Here is a 26339-nt window from a genome sequence, read left to right on the forward strand (position 1 = left end):
CCTTGTTGCTGCAAATGGCATTATTTCATTCCTTTTTATGGCTGAGTAATATTCCATTATATATATATATACCACATCTTCTTTATCCATTCATCTGTCAATGGACATTTAGGTTGTTCCCATGTCTTAGCTGTTGTGAATAGTGCTGCTACGAACATTTGGGTGCATGTATCTTTTTGAATTACAGTTTTGTTCAGATACACACCTAGGAGTGGGATTGCTGGACCAAACGGCAACCCTATTTTTAGTTTTTAAGGAACCTCCATACTGTTTTCCATAGTGGCTGTACTAATTTTCATTCCCACTGACAGTGTAGGAGGGTTCCCTTTTCTCCACACTCTCTCCAGCATTTGTAATTTGTAGACGTTTTGATGATGGCCATTCTTACTGGTGTGAGGTGATACCTCATTGTAGTTTTGATTTGCATTTCTCTAATAATTAGCGATGTCGAGCATCTTTTCATGTGCCTGTTCACTGTCTGTATGTCTTCTTTGGAGAAATGTCTATTTAGGTCTTCTGCCCATTTTTTGATTGGGTTGTCTGTTTTTTTGTTGTTGACTTGTATGAGCTATTTGTATATTTTGGATATTAAGCCCTCGTCGGCTGCATCATTTGCAAATATTTTCTCCCAGTCTGTAGGTTGCCTTTTCATTTTGTTTATGGTTTCCTTTGCTGTACAAAAGCTTGTAAGTTTGCTTAGGTCCCATTTGTTTATTTTTGCTTTTATTTCTGTTGCCTTGGGAGACTGACCTAAGAAAACATCGGTAAGATTTACGTCAGAGAATGTATTGCCTCTGTTCTCTTTTAGGAGTTTTATGGTTTCATGTCTTATATTAAGTCTTTGAGCCATGTTGAGTTTATTTTTGTGTATGGTGTGAGGGAGTGTTCTAACTTCATTGATTTACATGAGGCTGTCCAACTTTCCCAACACCACTTGCTGAAGAGACTTTTTTCCGCTGTATATTCTTGCCTCTTTTGTCTAAGATTAATTGACAGTAGGTGTATGGGTGTATCTCTAGGCTCTGTATTCTGTTCCATTGATTCATGTCTGTTTTTGTGCCCACTACCATGCTGTTTTGATGACTGCAGCTTTGTTGTATGGGGAAGAGACTTTCAGAGAGGGATGAACGCATCCCTCTCTTCATCCGAATCGCCCTGCTCCCCTGCATTTCATGGCTATTTGATGATTCTTGTCAAAGAGTCTCCTCTGGTTGCCCCAGGCTGACTCAAGCCCTTTCCCTTGGTTCCTGCCACGTGTGATGATGACACAGAGCCCTACTGTCACCGCATCTGTTGGTGCATCTCCCTGCCTCACTGGAACTCTGGCTGTCCAGCGCCCAGTCGAGGGTGGCAGGGCCCACTGATTGACTGACTGATTGATTGAGCAAGGACCCTCTGTCACAAGGGCCTGAACTCTCAGTCTGGGTGATGTATGCCAAGGTGAGTGGGGGCCCACGACTCATGTAACGTGTGACTCGTGCAAAGAGCAGGGAAGGCCTTCTAACAGAGGTTCTCTCTCCTGGCTGGTAGGTTCTCGGAGCGCTGGCGTAATGCTTTTACATCAAGCATCGAATACGGTGCGTCTCACCTCCCCAGCACGCCGATGACACCGATATCAACAACAGCTTGGAAAGGACTGGGGCTCCTGAGTCCCCCCCCGCCCCATTGCACTCTTCCCGGTTTGTGCAAGCCAGAAACCTGGGGGGCCTGCTCTCTGCTTCTGCTCCAGCCACACCCTAGTCTCTGCTCAGGCCTCCTCACTGGCCCCCATGCCCCCTCTGTCTACACCTTCCGCCTGGATGCCCCCAGCTCGTCTCTAAGATGCGAGACGTGGGGGAATCCTTGTCAGGACCACTTTGTTCACTCTCCCCCTCAGTGCCCAGCGCGGGCCCATCACGTTTCATCCATTAGTTACAACCCATGACAACCACAGTTCCAGAGCCAGCGGCCGGGCAGGCCTCCACCTCCCCTGCCCACCCTGGGCACTCGGGTTCCAAGCCTCCAATGAGATCCGTCATCACTGGTGCAAACGTGCGGAAAGTTCTAGAACCTCGCTGCCCAGGCTTCAGTCCGGGCTCTTCCGCTCGCTCGTGCCCGGGTGGCCTGTCACTCCTGGGCTCCGTGTCTTTACCTGTAACACGGGGGCACTACAGATTGGAAGGAGGAACTGGGACCAGTGCTTAAGGTGTGCTGATCAGGAATTGGCACTTCCACCACGGCACCGCCACCTCCCAGACGAGGCCAAGGTCCGCGAGACCCCGGAACCCGCGTATCCCGCGCCCGCCCGCGCGTCCCCGTCCGCGCACCTACTACGCGCCCGCCCGCCCGCGCCCCGCCCCCGGCCCCGCCCCAGCGCCCCCGCCCGCCCAGGGGCTGCAGCCAATGAGCGCGCGGCCCCGCATCCGGGGATCCCGGCGCGGCCACCGCCTCCCGCGCACACACGGCCATGGCGGAGGTGAGTGAGCGGGCTAGGGGAGCCGGCCCCCGCCCAGGCTTGCGCCCCCGCCGCCCGGCCCGGCCGCGTGGGGGCTCCGAGCCCGGAGACTGCTGCCCGGGGCTCAGGGCCGGGCCGCGGCGCTGCTTCCGTCGGGGCCCATGGGGCGCTGGGCTCCGTCGGCGGCCGCCCCCGGCCCCCCCTCCCGGCTGCCACATCGCGGGCGACAGAGCGCATGTGTGGCGCGGGGGGCGGGGGCGTGGGGTGGGGAGGGGGCTGCGGGGGCGGGGAAGGGTGCGCGCCCGAGGTTTCCCGCTCCCCCGCCCGCCGCCCCCGGCGCCCGCCCCGCGTCTGCCAACTTAGCGGAGCACGCGCTCTCTCCGGACCCCGACTCACCAGACCATCGCCCGCTGGGCCCCCGCCCGCTGGCCACCCCCTCTTCCCCCGCCAGCGGGGCTCGCCCTGCAGAGTCGCGCTCCCTCCGGACCCCAGCCCGCTGACCCCCCCACCCCCGCGGCGCTGACCCCAAGGAGTCGCGCTCCCGCCGAACTCCGGGCGGGACTGGAGCTCTGACCTGGGGCCCTCACGGCGCGGATCCGGCCCGCGGGGGGCGTAGGGCTGCCTTTACCGGCGGCTTGAAGTTACTTCTCCGAGCCTCTTCTCTCTGTCCGTCCGGAAAGCGGGCCCAAGACCCCTTACCCCAAATTCTTGGGCCAGATGGATGTTGGAGTTCAGTGTTTCGGATTATGAGGGTTTGGGGTGTGATGTTTGAGCAGACTCACCTGGGATCGTCGGGATCAAGACACTGAATAGCTTGGTGGCGGGTCAAACCAGGGATGAAAAACTTTCACTTTGAGGGCTTTTTTGAATGTCGGATAAAACAGTGCGAACCTGCTCTCACTTTATAGGGCCCTAGTGAGGATGAAATGAATAATGCACCTATTAGGGACTCAGCAAACGTGACTCTTAACGCAGACGTTCTGTTTGGGGATGCCAAGAAGGTCCCTGGACTCAGCAAGTGATCCTCACCCAATGGGTGGGGCCGCCCAGGCCCAGAGAGGAGCAGGCACCCACGCGGTGAGGTGCAGCCGGGTCCTGGGATGCTCGGCCTGGTTATGGGGCCACACTGGGTGTTTGTATCTTGGCACACTGTGGGTGGATGTTGTGGAGGGCAGGACTGGTCATACTCTCCCACCAGTGACCTTCTCAAAGGCAGCGACAGGCCCTGCATTTGCGCCAAATAGGGTGTGGGCATCTCAGTCCAAGGCCAGACCTCCCCTGCTAGTTCCTGCCTTATGCTGGGTGGCTGGACCCAAAGGGCCCTTCCAGAGTAGTTCTCCTACCTTTCCTACCTTAGAGGGTGTTTGGGGAAACAGGCCTCCTGGGTGGTGGCTGGACTTGTGGGACGGAGGCAGAAGCCAGTCTCCCAGTGGCCCAGCAGGGGCACGGCGCTCTGTGTGTGCGTCTGCCCCAGGGGCCAGCTGTCTTGGCCTGGCAGGTAAGCTGCGTGTTACAGGTGGATGGGGCAGACTCCTAGCCAGCCCGCCCTGAGCGCTGTGGGGTTTGGCTGTTGACTCTGCCCTGCCCAGTGTCACGGCAGCCGGGTGTCCAGGGTGCTCCTGTTGTCCTGTGTCCAGTTTGGGGTGGTGCCTGTTGAGTGAATTGGGGTTGGTTTCCTAAAAGAAAGTCCATATGCCTGGCTCCATGGGAGGCCCTTAGGGCCTGGCAGTGAAGGACAACAGGTGTGCAAATTCCAGTCGTGGTGGGCATGGCCAGCCTCTGCCCAGGAGACCCGTTGTATTTCTGGAGCCTCTTACTTTGTGTGACCTTGGGTTGGTCACTCTCTCTGAGATGGGGAGGTCTCATGAGATCGTGGCTCCATGCTTGCACAGAGAAGCTGAACCTTGTGCAGTCACTGTCTTGAACTGATAAAAATGGCGAGTCGTAACCGAGCAGTAAGTGCTTGATCAGGATTAGCTGCCTGATTTTTGTTGTCGCCAAAGTAGCCATCAGCACCGTGAGAGAAGGTGGGGTGCTTCATACTGTTTTCCTCGCGGATCCCAGCTTACTCTTTGAAAAACCTGAGTCCACCATCTCTGTCTTGTGCTTAAAAGACATGGCTTTGGGCTTCCCTGGTGGCGCAGTGGTTGAGAGTCCGCCTGCCGATGCAGGGGACACGGGTTCGTGCCCCGGTCCGGGAAGATCCCACATGCCGCAGAGCGGCTAGGCCCGTGAGCCATGGCTGCTGAGCCTGTGCGTCCGGAGCCTGTGCTCCGCAAGGGGAGAGGCCACAACAGTGAGAGGCCCACGTAACAAAAAAAAAAAAAAAAAAAAAAAAAAGACATGGCTTTTTGTTGTCCTCAGGGGAAAGCGCATCTCCTCCCCGTGACCCTTGGCCCGGTGGCATGATCTCTGAGGATCTCCCCCTGCACCCTTCTCCACCCCCTGGGCTCCTTCTGTTTCCCTGTGCTGTCTGCAGCCTTGGGGGGACTCGCTGTGTGGTGCCGTCCCGCTGCCCTGGAGGCCTCTGCCTGGAGACGGCCACACAGGCCCTCCCTAGTTGTGCAGGCCCCCTACCCCATTTTCTCCCCCTCAGTACTGTGCACATCTGCTTGTTTGTTATCCGTATCCCCAACGAGACGGGTGACTCGTCAAGAGTGGACAGGCAGAACCTGTTTGTCGATTGACTGCTGTGCACCCAGTGCCTCTTGCCTGCCGGCCCAGAGCGGGTGCTCTGCAGGTGGTCAGACAGGGATGAAGTGCTGGGTGGCCCAGCGGGACAAGGCACCTTTGCTGGGTGTGGGCGGGGGGTGGGGGGGTCTAGTTAACGCTGCTGCCTGATGAGTCACCTCAACACTCAGTTCCTCAAAGCAGCCATCGTTTTTTTTTTTTTTTTTTTTGCGATATGTGGGCCTCTCACTGACGTGGCTTCTCCCGTTGCGGAGCACAGGCTTCGGACGCCCAGGCTCAGCGGCCATGGCTCACGGGCCCAGCCGCTCTGTGGCATGTGGGATCTTCCTGGACCGGGGCACGAACCCGTGTCCCCTGCATTGGCAGGTGGACTCTCAACCACTGCACCACCAGGGAAGCCCCAGCCATCGGTTTTTAATTACCTGTCACGGTTCTGAGGGCTGATTGGTCCCTCATGTGGTTGTGGTTGGTTGGTGGCGGGGCTGAGCCAGCCCCAGTGGAGGGAAGCTTCTTCGCCCACGTGTGGCTGTGATGCCACCTGCTGGCGTGGCCTCTCCTTGTGGCTTGTGCTTCCTCACATCATGGGCGGCTGTGGGAACTGCACTGCATTTCACAGCTTAGTCTTGGGGGTCACGTGGAAGCCCTCTCACCAGAGTCCCAGGCCCAGCCCTCGCACAGGGTAGGGAGGCCCGTCGGTGTCCCGTGCCTGGAGGAACGCCTGTGGGTGGCATGCCTGGGTGCAGCCACCTTGGAGGATGGCCTCCCACACGTCGCTGCGGGTTAGGCTCGGAGGGCTGAGCAGGAACCAGACGCTGCTCTGCTTCCAGCAGCGCCTCCATCTGAGCACTGGGCCCAGCCTTCCCGCCCTGGGCTTGCTCCCTCCTCCACCCCACTCGCCTTTGGGACCAAGTCCGTAGAATGCTGTCTTCCTTCCTTCTTTCCTCCCCCAACCCACTTTTTTTTCCTTCTTTTTCTTTTTAACCCAGAACTTGCTTAGTCAGCTCCTCATCCGTTTCCTTCTCCCACTTTGGCAAAACAGGGGCCTTAGGCTTGGGCGGGACCATCCAGGGTGCTGTGAACGGCCGGTGACTGACTTGACCTCTCTGAGCTTCAAGTCGCCTGTTTCTCTTATGAAGAAAATGATTACACAACCTCTTGAGGACCCAGTGAGGAAATCAGTGTGGAAATTCCTACTAAACTTGTTTTTCTAAAATTTGATAATTTAGTTTATTAACTATTGTATTCTATTTTTTTTTCTTTTTTTGTAAACAGCCTTACTGAGGTATAATTCATTTACTATACAATTCACTCATTTTAATGTGTGCGATTCAGTGGTTCTTAGTATATTCATAGAGTTGTGCAGCCATCACCAGTCAATTCTGGAACATTTTCACCAGCCCCAAAGAAACCGTGCGCTCATTAGTCATCTCTCCCCCATCCGTCTCCCCAGCCCCTGACAACGAGGAACCTACTCTCGGTGTCTGTGGATTTGGCTGTTCTGGACATTTCCCGTCAGTGGAATCACACCCTGTGTGTCCTTCTGTGTCTGGCTTCTCTCACTGAGCATCGTGTTCTCAAGGTTGTCCACATTGTAGCGAGTGTCAGTGCTTCTCCTCTTTTCCTGGCTGAGTAATATTCCATCTGATGGCCATTTGGGTTCTTTCCTCCTTTGACTGTTGTGAGTCATGCTGCTGAGAACGCTCGTGAACAGGTCTCAGCGTGGATGAATGTTTTTGTCTGTCTTGGATGTTTCAGGGAGGAGAGGCTTAACTTTTCCCTCTGCCCCCCTTGGTCCCTGGCTGGGGCCCCATGGTTCAGGCTGACAAGGGCAGCTTTGTAAGAGAGAAACAAGCAGCTTGTTAACCAGGTGGTGTGCGTCATGCAGAAGAACCCGGCGAGGAGTCCCCAAAGGGGTGGTCAGGGCTCAGGAGCGTGTGAACAGCAGGGCGGCCAGTGCAGAGGGAAGGCCTTGACTTCTGGGGGCTGTGCCTTCTGGGCGGAGGGGAGCGGGGCTGGTCAGTAGACTGTGTGCTCTGCCTCGGGGCCGGGTCTGCTTTCTCACCTGCCTTCACTGATGGTCACCCTGTGCCAGGGTGGCGTGTTGGGGGGCATCTGGTGACACCCAGGTGTGTTCCCTGCGCTGTCCCATTGCATGTCCCCTCCCCCCAAGTGCCTGCATTCCCCCCACACTTGATATTATGTGTCCTCCTGGTCACAGAAGTGGTGTGTGATATGTGCTGATTTGCTGTCCCTAATGATGAGCTTTGCTTCCACCTGCCGATTGGCCATTTGTGTATCTCTTTAAAGAAATGTCTATTCAGAGACTTTGCCTGTTAGTCCCTTTAGAAAGGGACTGTATGATTTGCAGATATCTTTTACCGGTCTGTGAGTTGTCTTTGCACTTTTATGATGGTGTCCTTTGAGGCACAAAAATTTTTAATTTTAATGAAGTCCAGTTTATCTATTTTTCTTTTGTTGATTATGCTTTTTGTGTCTTACCTAAGAAACCATTGCCTGGTAAGAAAGATTTATCGCTATGATTTCTTCTAAGAGTTTTATAGTGTTAGCTCTTATATTTGAGGTCTTTGATCCAGTTTGAGTGAGTTTTTGTGTGCGGTGTAGGATAGGAGTTGAATGTTATTATTTTGTGTTTGGATATCCAATTGTCCTAGCACTGTTTGTTGAAAAGACTGTTCATTCTGCATTGAATTTTTCTGTCACCCCTTTAAAAATTCGCTTGACTGTAAATATATGGGTTTGTTTTTGAATTCTCAGTTCTATTAATTTGATCTAAATATCTAGCTTTATGTCAGCACCGCACTGTTTTGATTACTGTAGCTTTGGGATACTTTTGAGATTGGGAAGTGTTCTTCCTTTTCAAGACTGTTCTAGCTGTTTGGGGTCCCCTGAGTTTTCATATGATTTTTGGAGTCTGTCAGTTTCTACATAGAAGCCTGGTGGGATTCTGATAGGCATTTTGTTGAATCTGTAGATGAATTGGGGAGTATTGACATCTTAGCAATAGTCTTTTGAGCTGTGAATATAGTATGTCTTTCCATTTATGTAGATCTTTAGTTTCTTTCAATGTGTTTTGCACTTTTCAGAGTATTAGTTTTGAATTTATTTTGCTATATTTATTCCTAAGTATTTTATTCTTTTTGGTGCTATTGGAAATGGAATTGTTTTCCTTATTTTCTCTTTGGATTGTTCATTGCTAGTATATAGGAATAAAGTTGATTTTTGTAGGTTATCTTGTGTCTTGCAGCCTTGCTGAACTCATTTATTAGTTCTGGTTTCTTTAGTGGATTCTTTAGTATCCTCTGTGTCCCAGGTCATGACTTGCCTTTCCAATTTGGATTCCTTTTATTTTGCTTTCCTGCCCTGACTGGTGCCTCCTCCAGGACGACGTTGTGAAGAGATGGTGCCCTGGTTTTGGGGGAGGCGCTAGCCATTCGCCTCAGGGGTGGCAGTAGCTGGGGTTTGGATGGACGCCCTTTTCAGGAAGTTCCCTTTCAGCCTTCATATGTCGAGTGTTTTCATCATGAAAGGGTGTTGGACTCTGTTATGTGCTGTCTTTGCATCTGCTGAGATGATTTTGGTGTGGATTTTGTGTTTAGTCTGTTGCTGTGTTGGTTGTGTTGGGTGTCACACCTGTGCTGCATCCCTGCACTGAGCCTCTCCTCATTGGTGTGCGGTGTTCTCTGTATGTCGTTGAACTCAGTTTGCTTGGGTTTTGTTGAGTTTTGTGTTTCTGTTTGTAAGAGATATTGGTCTAGTTTTCTTGTTCTTACTAAATTTTGAACATCGTGATAATGGTAGCTTTTTTTTTAAAGACAATTAAAAAAAGTTTATTTACTTATTTGTTTGGCTGCCCTGGGTCTTTGTTACAGCATGTGGGATCTTTAGTTGCGGCATGTGAACTCTTAGTTGCGGCACGTGGGATCTAGTTCCCTGACCAGGGATTGAACCCAGGACCCCGTGTTGGGAGCGTGGACTCTCAGCTACTGGACCACCAGGGAAGTCCCAGTGGTAGCTGTTACGATGCTTTCATTTGCACTTTTAAAAAATTTGAGGTATAACTTATGTGCTTCAAAATATACCCATCTAAAGTGTTTAATTCAGTGATTTTTAGTATGTTCACAAAGTTTTGAGACCTTCACTTTTATCTGGAACATTCCATCACCCCAGAAAAACACCTGACCCCGTCAGCAGTCACCCCACCCCCTCCCCAGCCCCTGACAACCAGGAACCCACTCTCTGTCTGTAGACTGGCCTGTTCTGGACGTTTCCCATCAGTGGAATCACACACTGTGTGTCCTTCTGTGTCTGGCTTCTCTCACTGAGCATCCTGTTCTCAAGGTCTGTCCACGTGGTAGCGAGTGTCAGGACTTCTCTCATTTTCATGGCCAAGTAATATTTTATAAGGATGGACCACGTCTTGTTTATTCATTCACCTGGTGATGGGCATTTGGGTGTTTACACCTTTTGGCTGTGGTAAGTCATGCTTCTGTGAACACGTGTGTACACCTTTTATGGACATATGTTTTTGGTTCTTTTGGGTGTGTACCTAGGAGTAGAATTAATTGCTGGGTCATTTGGTAACTGTTTACTTTTGGAGGAATTGCCAGATTTCTCCATAGTGGCTGTTTGCCTTTTTAAGACAAAGTTTCGGAGGCTGGTCCCTCGTGCAGTGGCTGTGGTGTCAGCACCTGGCTGCGGGGTGTGCCACCAGGGCTGTGTGTGGGCCTGGGTCACCTGGGCCCTGTGTCCTGGGCTGTGATCAGCACTGCTGGTGGCCGGCCGTCCTGGGCTTCACGGTGTCCCTGGGTGTCGTTCCCGCCTCCGGCCCTAGGCCCTAGGCCCTCCCTGCCTGTCTCCGCAGGGATGCTTGGACTCCAGCGCAGCTGCACACCTGGCCCGCCTTGCCCCGCCCCCAGCCCGTGGAGGCCTCCTGTTACCTGGTGCCCCATGCCCCTGGGGCTGGCTCTGACCCTCGCCCGCCCTGTCTGGCCTCCGGCCCTAACCCTGCTCGTCTCCTCCGCAGGCCTCCTCGCTAGAGAGGCGGAGCCCTGGCCTGGCCTCTTGCCTCTCTCACAGCCTGTGCCCCGGGGAGCCCGGCTTGCAGACCACAGCAGGTACCTTCCTCCCCGGGGCCCGGGCCTTGGCAGGTGCGAGAGACGGCACACTGGCCCCTGGAGCCCCGGGATGGGGCGTGTGGGCGGGGTGGCCAGGGCTGTCTCCTGTTGTCCAGACCGAGTGCCTCCGTTCTCCAGACCTTCCTGGCCAGCCCGGGCCCAGGCTGGGGGCAGGGGCTGCAGGAGGGGGTGGTGCTGGGCAGGCACTCTCCCTCCCCGGGACCCTGCGCCTCCCCTGAGCTGGCCGCCTGCCTCTCCCGTCCGCTCCCTGTGGCTCTGCCCACCCCCTGCTGCACTCGGGACCCACGTGCAGGTCCAGCCTGGGCCCTCACTGCTCCCTGGCTGGGGTTGAGTGAGACCTAGCTATTTCCTTTTTCGTTTGTTTCTTCTAAAAATCAACTAATTGAAGACCAGTCATGGAGACAGAGCAGTGAACACATCCTGGTTCTTTTGGGAAAACCCCAGATCTGGTCACGTCCCCCAGCTGCTGGGCCGAGGCCAGAGGAGGGCTGAACATCGGTTGGGCTGCTGCGTGCCGACCCCGGCCGCGTGGACACACGCGCGTGCATACACCCCTGTGGTGGCAGCTGGGCCCCCGAGGCTTCCTCCGCCTTGTGGTCGTCTGCAGAAGCTCAGTGGTTGGGATGGTGGCGAGGAGCTCACACGGGCCGCTGTCTCCCCACAGTGGTGTCCATGGGGTCCGCGGACCATCAGTTCCACCTGGCGGAGATCCTGTCTCGCAACTACGGTGTCCAGGAGGAGCATGAGGGGGCCGCGCGGGGCCCAGAGAAGCCGGAGGAGGAGCTAGAGAAGGACTTCGGCTCCCAGGTACCCGGTGGGCGGGGTGTCCAGGGGGCCTCGCAGCTGCTCCGTCTGCTTAGTCTCTGAGCTCCTCGGACTTCACGGCGACCTGTGCCGCCGACCCTCTGTCTGCACAGGCCAGACCATGCTGGGCACTGAGGTCAAGGGATGGACCAGGCCAGTCCCGCCTTCATGGGGCGCTGGGCTCCAGACAAGCGGGTGGCTGGACATTGAACTTACTGTTCTCAAACTTTTTGCCCCCAGAACCCCTTTTTGTGCTCTTAAAAATTATTGAGGGTCTCAAGGAGCTTTGTTTATGTTGGTGATATGGCAAATCCATTGTTAGTAGAAAGAACACATTTTTAGGAAAATGAAAAATAACTATTTTCCAGACGAAAAAATTAGGGAGAAGAGTGGACTAGTTTGACATTTTTGTAAATGTCTGTGAACGCTGTCTTTTAAGGCAGACGTTAGTCGGTTGTGATTTGTTCTTTTGGTTAAAGAGTAAATCTAGCCTCATATAGATCTGTTCTTGGAAAAGGGAGGGTGTTTTTTTTTTAATAAATTTATTTATTTATTTATTTATTTATTTATTTTTGGCTGTGTTGGGTCTTTGTTTCTGTGCGAGGTCTTTCTCTAGTTGTGGCCAGCGGAGGCCACTCACTGTCGCAGCCTCTCTTGTTGCGGAGCACAGGCTCCAGACACGCAGGCTCAGTAGTTGTGGCTCATGGGCCCAGTCGCTCCGCGGCATGTGGGATCTTCCCAGACCAGGGCTCGAACCCGTGTCCCCTGCATCGGCAGGCAGATTCTCAACCACTGCGCCACCAGGGAAGCCCCAAGGGAGGAGTATTTAACAATCTTTTCAGATAATTGTGGATATTCTTTGATGCTGCTCCAAAATGCAGCAAGTGGTAGTTTTGTGAAGTGAATTCTATAACCAGATCCAGTAGTTTCTGTCCTTGGTGTTAAGATCCATTGGTCTTGACCTTGGAGTGATCTTGACCCATGTGTGATATTGCCACCTTCTGCGTGGGTGAGATGTTTGGTGAATATTGGTTCTGTGACGTATGAATCTTCCACATGTCCACAGAATTCGCTGTATGAAATCTAGAAAGCACACATTTGTTAATACCACAGACTGTGCTGCTTAAACAATAGAGATTTATTTTCATGCAGTTTTGGAGGCCAGAAGTCCCAGACCAGGGCCTGGCAGGTCTGTGTCTGGTGGGGACCTGCTTCACGGCTGCAGATGCTGCTTCTTGCCGTGTCCTCTCGGGGAGAGCTAGCTCTGTGGTGTCTCTTCTTACGAGGACACTGATCCTGTTGCATCAGGACTCCATTCAGGACTCCATCCTTGTGGCCTCATTTAACTTCATTTATTTCCGTAAAGGCCCCATCTCCAAACACAGTCACATTGGGGCTTCATCATATCAATTTGGGGCGGGGGAACACACAAACATTCAGTCCATTAAATGTCAACACTGATCTCACCAGATGTCTTTTAAGTCCTGGGACTTGAGTGTTTTTTTTAAGGAGTAATCATAGGGCATTTATTTAGCTTGGTGCTGTGTATCACTTGGTGCCCATTTGGTCTTATAACCAAAACATGTCTTCTGTTCAAAAAAGAAAAATCAGTTTTAAGCAGTTCAGCTTGAATTCAGAACTTCTCAAAAGTAACCAAAAAAAAAAAAATCAGCTATTCATTAGCTAAATTACCTCAGCTAAGCTTTCTTCAGGGGAGTTCCCTGGAGGTCCAGTGGTTAGGACTCTGCGCTTTCACTGGTGTGACCCCGGTTCAGTCCCTGATCAGGGAACTGAGATCCCTCCCCCAAGGCATGCGGCACGGCCAAAAAAAAAAAAAAAAAGTCTTCAGACATAATATTTGTAACCTGATGACGTAAAAGAAGGAACTTACTATCCAAAGCAAAATCAGAAACACCTGCCCTTTGTCCCCCTACAGCAGGCATTGTGGTTCCTGAAGTTCATGCTGCCAGATCCAAGGTTTCCAAGGTTGGCATTTTGTGCTTGAAAAGCTTTTACGCTGAGCTTTACTCCGTCAAGAAGCGCAGTCAGTGGTCTCCCTCATCTGGCTAATGCCTGGCAGGAGGCGGGAGTTGTCCGCCAGCCCTGAGCTCCAGGGTGCCGTCTCCATTACCTCCCCTTTCCTCCCACAGAAGATCAAAACGACACCCCCTCAGGGTGAGCTCTCATAAAACCTGTCGCGTCACACAGGAATTGCAGGGTGTTCTCTAGTGAGACGGGCATCTCTTGAAGCCCTTAGTGAGCATGCATTGACGCTTGCGCACTTTGGTGCCCCTGCCCTGACCTCAAAGGCTGCCCCAGCCGCCCCCGTGCTGCTCCTCAGGTTGCTTCCCAGGGAGCCACCGTGTCAGCTCCCACCCCACCCACAGGTGCACAGTTAGAAACCGGGAGAGGCACAGTGAGTGATCCCCACTGGGGGTGCTGTGAGAATAAAAGAGCCTGGACAGGGAAACCCGAGAGGAAGGGCTGGGGGTCGGCGGGGAGGTCTTCCGCAGGGATCCGAAGCCCCCCAGGCAGGAGTTGACAGTGAGAGAACGAGAGGGCGTGTGCAGGAGGCTGGAAGCCGACTGTGACCCTCAGGGGTCAGGACGCAGCATGGCCAGCGGCACTGGCCTCGAGCAGGCGAGGTTTGTAGAAACAGGATTGGAAAGCAGTACTGGAGTGGAAGGTAGCGGTAGTTTTTGCCTCTTCCTTCCCGGTAATTAAGGGTCTTATTTCTGTCTCTTGTCATATCACGGTGGCTCCAAGTGTCAGCAGTGTTAGGCAGCCGTGGGGCCCTCGAGCGTCCTCTTGTTCGTTGTCGGTGCGGCGAGGGTCAGCCACCTCTCTTGTTACATTGAAGAGGCGTCCATCTCTTTACTTAGCATACTGAAGGTTTTAAAAAATCAGGAGTGATGTTGGTTTGACCAGATGCCTTTTTTACGTTCATTAAAGGGCCACGTTTTTCCCCTTCTTGTTTATTGGTGTCCCGTGTGGTGACAGTTGATTTCCAGACACTGGCTGCCCTCGCAGTGCTTGCGTGGAGCTTGCACAGGCCTGGGCCGGGAGGTGGAGGTGGACGGGAGGCTGCCCGGCTCTGTCCTTCGCGGCCAGGGGCGTTGGGCAGACAGCGGACGCCTCTGGGCTCAGGCGTCTCATCGGTGCCCTCCTGGGGCTGTGAGGGGCCCTTAGACGAGGGGCTGGGCGTGCAGTTTGGCCGGGGTGAGTCCCTGTGACTGGTCGTGGGGCTGACGGGCTCAGGGGTGGGGGAGCAGAGCCCCAGAGCAGCCCTGCTGACAGAACCCTGCCCCCCAGAGCAGCGACATGCCCCTTGACGAGCTGCTGGCCCTCTACGGCTACGAGGCCTCGGACCCCATCTCGGAGCGCCAGAGTGAGGGCAGCGACGCCGCAACCACCCTCCCGGACATGACCCTGGACAAGGTGAGGGGGCGGTTTTGGGGGTGGGCAGGAAGGCCCTAGACAGGCAGAAGCGCGGCTTATAGCCTGGCAGTGTGGGTATAGCTAGTGCTGCTGGCTGTGGCCACACACCCAGGGTCAGGGTGGTCGCAGGGACGGCTCTGGGAGGGAGAGACGCTCCGGGTCCCGAGAGCAGGTCGTGGCCTGGCCAGGAGGGAGGGGCTCTGACTGTTCTCAGCCTCGGGCGGAGGCCGTGTCCCTCCCCGACTCGGTGCCCCTGGCTGGCCCACCCTCGTGCGAGTGCTTCGTCCGCGGAGCAGGGAAGCAGCCCCGTGGGAGTCCTGCGCGCCTAGAGGGAGGCTCGTCCGCCTTGGCACCATCACTGCTGTTCGGGTTAGGGTTGTTTGAGATTGTTAAAGCAAACTGCAAAAACATTCTCTACTTTCTTGTTAAAAGGAACAAATAGCGAAGGATTTGCTTTCAGGGGAAGAAGAGGAAGAAACACAGTCCTCAGCTGATGACCTCACCCCATCTGTGACCTCCCATGAGGCCTCTGACCTTTTCCCTAATCAGAGTGGACGTAGGTGTCCCACCCGCTCCTACTCCTGGGCTGGCGGGGCAAGGAGGGGCCCTGGGCCACTGGGGGCACAGACATCGGCACCCCTGGGGGTGCCCTGCTCTTGTTCGAGCCCCTGTAGGGACCTGTCTCCCCTGCCCTGCCAGTGAGCTGAGGCTGGTGACCTTGGTTTATGTGAGGAGGGAACGTGTTGGTTCCTGTGACTGAAAGTCCGTTAGATCCAGGGCAGCGTCCTCGGGCCATGCACCCCTCACTCCCTGTGCGTCCCTGTGGCCTGAGCAGCAGCAGCGTGAGGTGCTGGGGGCCTGGGCCCCTGGTTTATGACTGCAGCAGAGGGCGGCCTGCTGCGTCCCCGCTTCCGTGCCCGTCACAGCCCGTCACCTGGCCGGGACCCAGCCGCTTCTCAGGAGGGGCACACGTGGGGGTCAGGTGGATGGAGAGTGGGGTGGAGGCCCCGGGGTCTGCTGGCTGGGGGGCCGCACGGGGCCGAGGAGGTGCCTCAGCTGCTCCTCTTTCCCCAAAACCCGCTTCCTGTCTGATGCAGACAAGGAGCCTGGCTCCTCCAGCTCGTCGGACACCGAGGAGGACCCGCTTCCCGCCAACAAGTGTAAGAAGGTGCGCGGCCCTGACCCTGCGGCACCCTCAGCGTGGGCCTCTGCTGGGCTGGGGCTTGACTGCGAGTGAGTGCCGTAGCCCCGAGGCCCCCCCGCCCCTGCCCCAGGACTGGCTGCACTGGACACAGTCACATGCACAGCTGGCCTCTGCCTCCCCCCTCACGCCTCGGGCCAGGTGGCCTGGCTCTGGGCGGCAGCCTGCAGCCCCCATCAGCACCGTGCGCCTGGGCCTCCGTCTGCCCTGACTCTCCTGGGCCTTTGCCTTTGCAGGAGATCATGGTTGGGCCTCAGTTCCAAGCCGACCTCAGCAAGCTACACTCGAACCGTCAGGGTGAGAAGAGTAAGTGGGCCTGGGAGGTGGGGGGACAGGGAGCAGGAGAAATGCCAACTCCACTCCTCCAGGAGAGACTCCCGGGTCCAGCCAGAGCCAGTTCCCAGGTCCTCGGAGCGAGCCTGAGGGTCCTGGCCCAGGTCCGGCGGCCACCTCCCCAGGGCAGCTGAGCCTGCAGGACATTCTGAGAAGTGGCCGTCCCTCCCCGCTGGCTGGTCCTGGGCCCTGTGGGCCACCCCCCCCATCCCCACCCCCAGGGCTGCTGCGCTTGTTCCCCTGGGTGTGTGGGCTCTTCCCACGTCACCCACGCGTCAGTCCCTCACCTCATCCAGGGCTCGTCCCACATGCCTTCGAGATGTGTGTCTTTCTGCGTTCTGCCTGGCCCTGTTCTTCAGGGCGCTCACCATCCTGGACTTGTTGTCTGTCTGTCTCTCGATCCCACTGGCATGAGTGTGCGTCACGTACACTACGGTGTTGGGTTCTCTCGTGTGCACGCGCCATGCCACGTTGGCTCATCCTTCTGCTGGTCAGTGTTCACGGTGGTTTGCCATGTGGTTGTCTTCGTGGACACACACACTTGTTCCTGGGGCTTCATCAGTAGGCACCGAGTGGGGCCCCCACCAGCAGTGTGGGAGTTCCAGTTGCTCTATGTCCTCGTCAGCGCTTGGTGTGGTCTGCCTTGTTGACGGGTGTGGAGTTGTGCCCCATTATGGCTTTAATTTGCAATTACTGGCCACTTGGTATCTCTTGGGAGGTGCCTGCTCAGGCCTTTCCCCTTTTAAATTGGGTTGCTTTTCTCTTGTGACTTGGGGGAGTCCTTTCTGTATGGATGCACATCCTTGGTTGGCTGTGTGCACGGCAGACGTTTTCTCCCAGTCTGTGGTGTCTGATTTCAGTGAAATCCAGCTTATCTTTATTTTAGCCACAATGTGTTTGTATGCTGTCTAGGGAGTCTGCAGGTCTTGAAGATATGCTCTTTCATTTCCCCTTTTATGTTGGCATCTATGATCTAATTTAATTTTAATGTATGGTTGGAGGTATGGGTCAGGGTTGACCACCACCCCCCAGCCCTGCATATGGAAAAGTCCATTCTTTCCCCCACTGAATTGCAGTGGTGCCTTTATCAGGAATCGTGTCCGTAATGTATATCTGCCTTTTGGGGCTTCTCTTCTGTTCTCTTGTCTAACCCTGGGTCCTTACCACTCTCTTAATTATTGCAGCTTTGAAGTTAGTATGAGATGGTGCAAACCCTCCAGCTTTGTAACTTTTATTTGTATATAAGTTTTCAAATTAGCTTGTCATTTGTCTCAAAAATGCCTGCTAGGATTTTGATTATGGTTGCATTGGCTCTTTATTAATTTGGGGGAGATTGATACATTAATGATATTGACACTTCCAGTTCACGAACATAGCTTACATCTCTGCTTAGGTCTTCTTTATTTTTAGCAGTTTTAGAGTTTTCAGTATAGCAGTCTTGTGAAATGCAGAAATGCAGTTTATTATTTTAAGTAATCTTGTACACAGTGACTTGGCTAAATTCACTCACTAATTTTATTACCTTGTAGATTCTTTTGCACTTTTAGACATATACAATCATATCATTTGTGTATGATAACTTTACCTCTTTCTTTGTGATCTTTTTAAGTTTTATTTCTTTTTCTTGCATTACTGCACTGACTCCTTTGTGTGTGTGTGTGTGTTTTAAAAATAAATTTATTTAGTTATTTATTTTTGGCTGTGTTGGGTCTTCATTGCTGCACGTGGGCTTTCTCTAGTTACGGTGAGCGGGGGCTACTCTTCATTGTGGTGCGCGGGCTTCTCATTGTGGTGGCTTCTCTTGTGGAGCATGGGCTCTAGGTGCGTGGGCTTCAGTAGTTGTGGCATGCGGGCTCAGTAGTTGTGGCCCATGGGCTTTAGAGCGCAGGCTCAGTAGTTGTGGCGCATGGGCTTAGTTGCTCTGTGGCATGTGGGGTCTTCCCGGACCAGGGCTCGAACCAGTGTCCCCTGCATTGGCAGATGCTTAACCACTGCTTGGCCATTATCTCTTCAAAATTGGTCCTGTGCTTTGTCCTCTTCCTCCATGACTCATGTCTTAGGTTGCTTGACCGTCTTACACATGTCCCACACTATGTTCTCTTTAAGCTTCAGTTTGATATTTTTGAATGAAATTCTTTCCAATTTTACTAATCATGTCTTCTGCTGCTGTTGAAGCTGCCCAGTGGGTTCATAATTCACTCGCTGCATTTTCCAGCCCTAGAATGTCCGTGTGATTCTTTTGAATTGATTTCAGTTCTCTGCTGAAATTCTCCAGCTTTCCATTGATTTTGTCCTTTTCCCTAAATCATTAATCATAGTTATACTGAAGTCCTGTCTGCTAACCCTGATGTCCAGCTGTTTGTGGAGTTACGTGTTGTCATGCGGTTTTCCTCTCACCTTCACGCCATAGGTAGACACACGGCGATGGTGGCAGGTGTCGCTTTTTCTCTAGAGAGGGGCTGGGACTCTGGGCTGACTTTGCAGATGGAGAGAGGTGGTCGCAGGTCTACAGGGGCGCCAGCCCCAGAGTCGCTGGTTCCCTCAAAAGAGCGAGTCCAGCATGGAGCCGGTTCCCCTCTTCAGCCACTGCACTGGGTGTTTGGCTTTTGTGTGTTGTTTAGTTTTTGGCCCCTGTGGTTCTTCCCTGAGTAATCAAGAGATGCTGACACTGGGGTCTCCCCAGGCCTGGCCCTGAACTCTCCCTTCTGCCTCTTGCTGCCCATCCTTCCCCACTGCTGGAGGCTGCCCCCCCCCCTCCCCCGCCCCAAAGCAGACTGCAGCCAGAGTCCCTTTCTTATCCTTCCTTAATGCACCTGCCCCCCTCCCCCACCAGGGCAGGACCTCTGCTGCCCTCTCCTCCCCTCCCTCCTCTCCCTGGGAGGTCTGCTCTCGATGCTGCGGTTATAGGGACTGAGGCAGCCGTGGGAGCTCTTGCCTGAGCGCGGCCGCTGGCACCCATGTCTCCCCACTGTGCTTGATCGAGTCTGGGCTCTTCTCGCTGCTCCCTCGGGCCTCTGCCTTTCACCTCCCTGAGCTCGTCCTGCAGCCCCTCCTCATGGGACACGCTCAGAAGTCCCCTTTCCAGCCTGGGCTAGTTGCTGCCCGCTCTGGGACGCTGGCCTTGATAACTGGCTGCTCAGGGCCCACTGACCTCCCACCCCTTCCTGCCTTCCCGCCACCTCGAGCACCCAGGTGCCCGGAGCTGGCCCTGTGAGATGCGGAGGTGGAGGCCCAGGCCCCTGATGGGCCCTTGTCCTCCAGAGGGGCCGAGTTGGCCTGCTGGTGATGCTTTTGGGGAGGCGGTCAGAGGAGGTGCAGACTGCGTGCCGGCATGTGAACTTGCCCTCTCCTGCACAGTCTATGAGAATGAAGACCAGCTGCTCTGGGACCCCAGCATCCTTCCTGAGGGGGAGGTGGAGGAGTTCCTGTACCGGGCGGCGAAGCGGCGGTGGCACGAGGTGGCTGAGTCTCAGCTCCCGGAGGGAGAGGCGGTGAAAGACAGCGAGCAGGTGGGCGGCCCTGGGGGCGGAGGAGCCGTGGGGCCTGGGCCAGTGTGGTTGTGTGATTGTGAGGAATTCAAGGGAAACCACTTGTCCTGGGCAATGGTGGCTCCTCTCCCCCAGGCACTGTATGAGCTGGTGAAATGCAACTTCAATGCCGAGGAGGCCCTGCGGAGGCTGCGGTTCAACGTGAAGGTGATCCGAGGTGAGCGCAGCCCCAGCCCCGGCCCCCACCCCCCCACCCCCACCATGGACCGCGCTGACCAACCCCCCCACCCCACCGCTCCAACCTTTGCAGACGGGCTGTGCGCCTGGAGCGAGGAGGAGCGCCGCAACTTCGAGCATGGCTTCCGTGTGCACGGCAAGAACTTCCACCTGATCCAGGCCAACAAGGTGAGGCCCTGCCCGCCCGCCGTGCCTCCCGGCCCGCTGGGGGCTGCTCTGGGGCTGGAGGGCTTGGGAGCTGGCACAGTTGCTGTCCACCCGCAGCGGGAGGTCAGAACGAACCCCAGGCTCGTGGTGGGCTCCCCGGCTCATCTTTCTCTAGTTCCCCCATCCCCTGGAAAGGTTCCAATCTGGGGAAGGGTCTCGTGCCCACTGCCAGTCCTCCAGCGCTGACCCTCGCCTGGATCTCCCCCATCACCCCCTTGCCATGGGGACTGAGGGTCTCCATGTTCACTCTATTCAGGGACACACGCTCTCCCACCATTGCACCAAATAGGCATGACCGAAGTGGCTGCTAATGCCAGGTCCCCATGCCCGTCTCCACATCCATGTCCCACCCCCTGTCCTCCCCAGGCCCGTGTCCCTAACACCAGGCCTGGGTCACTGGTCTTCCCACACCCCGCTTGGGTGCTCCCTTCCTGTGGCTCCCTTGTAACGACTCCCACGCTGACCTCTGTTGCTGCCCCAGCCCTCTCCCCCGAGCCCTGGACGTCTGCCTGGCCAGGCGCCCGTGGCTCGTCTGGGAACCTGGCTGTCCCTCTGCGCTGTCGCAGTGGCTCCCACTCTGGCCCCTCGTCCCTGTCTTGTCTTGCTCCCCTGGGGCCGGCAGCCCTGGCCACTCCAACTCCCCACAGGTGGAGGAGCAGGGCCTGGCCGGCACTGGGCTCACGCTTGCCGTCTGGGCGTCTTCCCTGGGAGGGTGCAGTGGGTGAGGGGCCCTCGCGGGGCTCTGTAGGACAGGGATGGTGCCCCTCTGACCGAACCCGGCGTGGCCAGGCAGCACTTGGTCCTCTGGGACCGGCGCCCGTGGCTCCTGCCTCGCCTGTCCCATAGCGGAGGCCGCTTCTGCCCCAGAACCCGCTGGGCTGCTGCCTTTGTGTCCTGACCTGCTGTCTGCCGCACGCCCCCCACCCAGCTTAGGGCTGGTGGCCTCTCTCCCACCGGAGTCTCAGGTCTGCGGTGAAGCTGGCCCCGGGGAGACTTGTTGCATGAGAGGGTTTCGGTGAGAAGATCAGGCAGTCCCTGGGTGCCCCTGTGCCTGCTTGCCTCAGCCCTCCCTGGGCATGGGCGTTGGGTCCCGCGGTGGTGGGGTTGTCAGCTGCGGGCACAGCCCTGGCCTTGCTGCGGGTGATCCTCCGAGATGGGAAGACGCCCCGATCGCTCACCCTGGACACGAGCCCGTGGGGCCACCTTGGCCTTCCAGGATGCAGGCCTGGCTTTTCGTGCTACGTTGTAAACATGCCCTCAAGTTGGCTCACACACCCGGCATGCCCTTGTGCAGACGGCTCTCCCTGGAGCACCAGTGACGCCCACGCTCAGCGAGAAGTGGGCTTGCTCTGCATGTTCTCTGGGCTGGGGTTGTCCGCCCCCCTCCGCCGGGCCTGTGAGGAACAGAGCACACGTGGGTGCGGCCGTCCTCGGGGCGTCTGGGGCGAGGGAGGTGGACGGTGGGCCTGGAGCCGAGGCTGGGCACGGAGCGGGGGCCACGAGATGGGGTGCTGAGCTAAGGGCACGGGGCGGTGGGGAGCAGGCTGGGAAGGGGCTGGGGGCCAAGCTGACCGGCACCGCCCGCAGGTGCGCACACGGTCCGTGGGCGATTGCGTGGAGTATTACTACCTGTGGAAGAAGTCTGAGCGCTACGACTACTTCTCCCAGCAGACTCGGCTGGGCCGCCGGAAGTACGGCCCGTCGGGAACCACGTACGTGCCGGGTGCCCGCGGGGCGGTGGGAGAGGCGCCCTGGCCTGAGGCAGCCCCTGCCCTCACCTTTCCTCTCCCTGCAGGGACGCGGACCAGGACCTGGATGGCGGTGACCCCGATGGCCCTGGCCGCCCCCGCTCCTCGCCGCCCCTGTCTCTGCCTGCCACTGCCGATGGCCCGGGCCCTGAGCGGGACCCCCTGACCCAGATGCGCACCGGTGAGTGGGGGGTGGCCCCTTTTCTCAGGGGACGCTTCTCCCTGGCAGCCCAGCCTGGGCTGGTGGACACGGAGGAGCGAGTGGCATCTGGGGGCCAATGTCCCTTCACCCCCACGTGGTCTCACAGGGTGTCACACACAAGTCATCCTCGGGACTTGGCTCTCCACATGGGGGTACCCTGTGCGGCCTGGGGCCCAAGTGGGGCTGCTCTGCAGTCCCAGGTGGGAGCCCAGGGGGTGTCACGCCCCCTTTGGTGTCCGGGCCCAGGGCCGTGCGGGAGCAGGACAGAGCCCAGGTGGCGACTGCAGTTTCTGAAGGGGACCTCAGGGGACAAGGATGCTGCTTTGTGGGTCTGCTGGACGCTGGGGCTTCCCCTGTTCTGGTTCCAGGGTCCAGTTGGGTCTGTGGTCCACCTGGAGGGTTGTCCGCGTGCCTGCCCCCACGGCCGTGTGCGGGAGCACCCCGAGGCCATGCCCCTCTCCCTCTGTGAACTGTTGCGTCCTGTCCCGCCCTACAAGATGGGGGTCACGACCTTCCCAGTCGGGGCCCTTAGCCTCAGTGTGCCCTTCCGGTGTGACAGGGCTTTTCTGCATCCCTATATGTCTTACGTGTTTGTGTGAGAGCGTTTTGTGAGGAGGGGTCCTTGGCTCTGCTGGACCCGGCAGGTTGGAGCCCCGCACCGGGCACAGCCTGAGGTGACAGTGGCTTTTGGGCGAGCAGGCCGTACCGGGTTGCTCTTGAGCCGGTGGAGCTGGGCGTGGGCGTTGTAGGGGCCTGGCCACAGCCGTGTTCTCCCCCCACAGAGCCCCTCAGCGTGGGCAGCAGCACGTCTGCGAGTCTTGGCGAGCCCGGGGAGTCCCCCGACAGCCCCCCGTCCTCGGAGCCAGGGCCCTGTTCGTTCCAGCCACCGGACGTAGACGCGCCCCCGGCCGTGCCCCTGCCTCGGCGGCCCCCAGCCCTGGCTGAGCCGGCCTTCTACTCCCCCACCATGGCCGCTGCAGAGCCCGGTGCCAGCCCAAGGCTGGCTGTGGACTTGGCCCTGCCCGGGGCCCTCCCCGAGGAGCTGCCCCTCATCTCCAGCCACGTGGATATGGACGGAGAGCCCGAGGAGGCCGTCGCCCCTGCACAGGTGGCTCTGTCGGTTGCCGAGTTTGGACTCATCGGCATCGGGGATGTGAATCCCTTCCTGGCCGCCCACCCCGTGTGCCCGGCCCCTGGGCTGCACTCGGAGCCCCTGTCACAGTGAGTGCGGCCCCTCCCCGCCCCACCCCCAGCTGCTGTACCCCAGCCTCAGGCCAAGCTGAGGCCAGTGGGAGGGGTTGCCCCCCCCCGGCCCGAGGATGGCGTGGCCCCACGGAGCAGGCTAGTGATTTCTTTAGCTTTATTCTGTTTTTTATTTGGCTCATTTATCTTCCTGGCTAGGTAATACATTCATGTGGTGGCTCAAAATCCAAGAAGGTACAAACGGGGCCAGTGCCAGGTTCCTCCCGGCCCTGCCGAGCTGCCAGCCCTCCCAGCCCTCCCCAGGCGGCCGCCGAGGACAGTGCGGCTGCCGAGGACAGTGCTGCCTCGAGAGGGGGAGGCCAGGCCAGGCGGCTGTGCGGGCTGTGGGGGCGGCGAGGCAGGGGCGGGGCCACGGTCCAGCCCGCATCCCGCCCACGCCCCCGTGCCGGGCCTCTTGCTCTGGGCTTGCACTGATCTCCTGTCTCTCCCTCTCTCCCCCTGCAGCTGTAACGTGATGACCTGTTGATCCCTGGCCACAGGCGGGCGTGTGTGGCCCAGATTGGACTTGGGGCCCCCGTGAGGCCTGCCTGTCAGTCTTCCTGACCCTCCCCTCCTCGCGGGCCTCCGGTAGCCCCTCTGCTTAGAGCACGTCAAGGACTGGGCTGAGCGGTGGCCCCTCCCCACGCCACACACGCACCAGCACTGCTGCCTGGCTCCAGCCTCTGCGCCCACCACGGGACCCGTCGGGCGGCTGGGCGCGGAGGGCTGGCCCATCCAGCCAGCAGAGGCGAGGAAGGCGTCCCGGCCCCGCCAGGGACGTGGGGAGGTGGGGCCGGACGCCGCCCCTACCAGCAGCCTCCGCCGGCACCCTCGGCACTCTGCTCGACCGTCTCCCTGCGCCTGGCCGGACTTCGGGCTGCCCCCACCCAGGACTTAGGGGGCAGCTGCTACTCGGTGCCAAACCCTGTGGGGCACAGAGCCATATACCTCGATGTCGGCCCGCCCCGCCCTGACGTCCACCCGCTCTCTCCACTTCAGGAAAAGCCGCACTTTATGCCCCCACCCCCACCCTGGGGCCCCCGGCAGCCTCGGGCATGGGTCTGAGGACGCAGAACTCACAGCCCCTTGGTACCGAGGCTTGTTGCCTGCCACACTGAGGGGCCCGGCTCCAGCCCGTTTCCCTGACCCCCTAGGTCGTGTTTCTGTTGAGGCTTCCCAGCAAGATGGCTTGGGGTCCTGGGCCTTCTCTCCAGCCTCCTCGTTTTATTTATGTTTCTGTTTACAAATCGGAGTGGGGTCCTCCAGGGGCAGGGCAGCGCTCCCGGCCCCGGTGTCACCAAGGGGGCTTTGGCTCGAGCCTGTCTGCAGGGCCGGACTCGACCTTCCCTCGGCCCAAGGACCACACTGTGAAGTGACAACTGCCTTGATCCCCTTGCTGTTTTATTTATTAAACTTGATTTGAAGCCCCGTGGGTGCCTCGTGGTGGGTCAGGTGGGTGGGACACGAGGTGCTGGTCCCTCAGTGGACCTCGTGCTGGGCCCCATCCAGGGACCTGGGGGCACGGGGGTCGTGGGGGAGCATGCTGTGTCTCAGTGACGGTGCGAGGGAGGTGGCCAGGCAAGTGGAGGTGACTTTCAAGCTGGACCCTGACAGGGACAGGCCTGCCTGTGAGCGCACGTGAGGGCGAGGCTGGGGCCCCTGTGGAGACTGGACGGGTAGGGTGAGGGCCGCCTGGACGGGGAGGGAGGCCGAGTGGAGGAGGCGGCTCGGGGGCCAGTCGTGCTGGGTGTGTGGAGTCAGGGGTCAGTCCCGGCAGAGCTGGCTGTGCCAGTGTGGGAGCCCGGGGCGTTTGGGTGGGATGGGAAGGATTGGAATGGTTGTGACAGAGTTTTTGGTCTGTTCACGCTTTCAGTGCTTCAGAGGTGTTTGCTGCTCTCTGGTTTCCTCCTGTCTCAGTAAGTGGCCTCTCCAGGCTGGCTTCTTGCCTCGCTCTGTGCGTTTAAGGTTCCTCCGTGGCTGTTCGTGGCTTCGTTGTTCACTTCTTTGTGCTGAGTGTGTGTTTTCTGGAACGGACTGTGACGTTGCTCCGCCTGCCTGCCCGAGGGCACCTCGGTGTCCCCAGTGTGGCGGCGGTGGACGCAGCGCCCGTAAGCCCCCGTGTGCGGGGGTGTGTTTGGTGAACACCCAGGAGCTGGACCGCGTGGTGGTTCCCCTGTGCTTTTGTGAGAACTTCCAGGGTGGCTGCCCCTCCGTGCGCCCCTGCCTGAGGCTGCCCGGCCCCGCAGCGCTTGGAGCTGTCGGGACCGTCCCAACAGGTGCTTCCCATGGCCCCCAAAGGCAGGCTCACCCTCCTGAGGCGGGAAGTGAGTCTGTGCAATGTGCTCTTCGCGCTCGTTGGCTGAAAATGTCCGTACCCCTCCTTGGTTTTTCAAGCACTATTTTTCTTTTTAACTTGGTATAAGATTCTAGGTTTCCTTTTTTTCTTTCAGCATTTTTAAGATGTTCCATTTATTCCTGGGTTCTCTTATTTCTGACGAGAAATTTGGCATTTTCACTTGTGTTCCCTAAATACGATGTCTTTTTTTTTCCTACCGTGATTTTCTCTGTATGTTTGGTTGTGTTGCGCCTGGTGTTTCCTACATGGAGCTCCTTGGACCTGAGGGTTGATGCCTTTCATTGCTGGGGGGCTTCCTGGCTGTCCCTTCTGGGCTCTGCTCCTGGGTCCCTGGTTACTCAGCAGACCCCTGTCGTCGTCTGCAGACTCTGCCTGTGTCGTCCTGTCCTCCCTGTGCGTCTGGACCCGTCCTTGCTCCCTATCCCTCCTTCCACTGCTCCAGGCTGCCACCTGGCCCGTCCCACTGCGGCTGTGACGCCTACGCTGTATATTTTGAATCTAGTATTTGCAGTTGTTTTTTTCCTATATTTTTGCTGAAATTATCCATTTTTTTTCTTGTACGTTCTTTATCCTTTTTATAATAGTTACTTTAAACTTTTGGATAGTTCACTATCTGGGCTATTCCTGGACACATCTCTTAACCGTTTTCCCATGGTTATGGGTCACAGCGTCTCCCATTCTTGCAGTTGTTTTAAAGGAGTCTCTTGCTTATTGTCGGCTCAGATCTTGCCAGTGCCCTGCCCGGCCTCCCTGTGGCCGTGGCTGCTGCTTTGCGGGCCTTCCTGGCCATAACCGCGTTGGT

At 57.0% G+C, this 26339-nt stretch overlaps 1 protein-coding gene across 6 annotated transcripts; it reads left to right on the plus strand.

Moving 5' to 3' along the window:
- Positions 1-2387: 2387 nt before the first annotated feature.
- On the plus strand, positions 2388-24605 carry MIER2 (MIER family member 2). Of its 6 annotated transcripts, none has more exons than XM_081231190.1 (14): positions 2421-2455; positions 10170-10260; positions 10946-11088; positions 14398-14523; positions 14956-15079; positions 15600-15691; positions 15961-16030; positions 19415-19566; positions 19681-19762; positions 19856-19950; positions 21577-21701; positions 21785-21918; positions 22722-23160; positions 23647-24605. In XM_081231190.1, exons 1-14 carry the CDS (start codon positions 2447-2449, stop codon positions 23666-23668), a joined length of 1704 nt encoding a protein of 567 aa, XP_081087316.1. In that variant the 5' UTR covers positions 2421-2446; the 3' UTR covers positions 23669-24605. The 6 variants fall into 6 exon arrangements, with proteins under 6 accessions (XP_081087315.1, XP_081087316.1, XP_081087317.1 ...); XM_081231191.1 differs by having other exon boundaries at positions 15961-16021; XM_081231192.1 differs by having other exon boundaries at positions 15621-15691.
- The last annotated feature ends 1734 nt before the right edge of the window (positions 24606-26339 follow it).

This window comes from Mesoplodon bidens (genome assembly GCF_964165515.1).
Source record: "Mesoplodon bidens genome assembly, chromosome: 4".
Classification (NCBI taxonomy): Eukaryota; Metazoa; Chordata; class Mammalia; order Artiodactyla; family Ziphiidae; genus Mesoplodon; species Mesoplodon bidens.

What these genes read in the sequence shown, in the direction of transcription:
- MIER2 (XM_081231188.1), top strand. An exon ending in AGAAGGACTTCGGCTCCCAG is followed by an intron (nt 11,089 to 14,397) that starts GTACCCGGTGGG and finishes CCTGCCCCCCAG; the next exon opens with AGCAGCGACATGCCCCTTGA. An exon ending in CGGACATGACCCTGGACAAG is followed by an intron (nt 14,524 to 14,955) that starts GTGAGGGGGCGG and finishes TCTTGTTAAAAG; the next exon opens with GAACAAATAGCGAAGGATTT.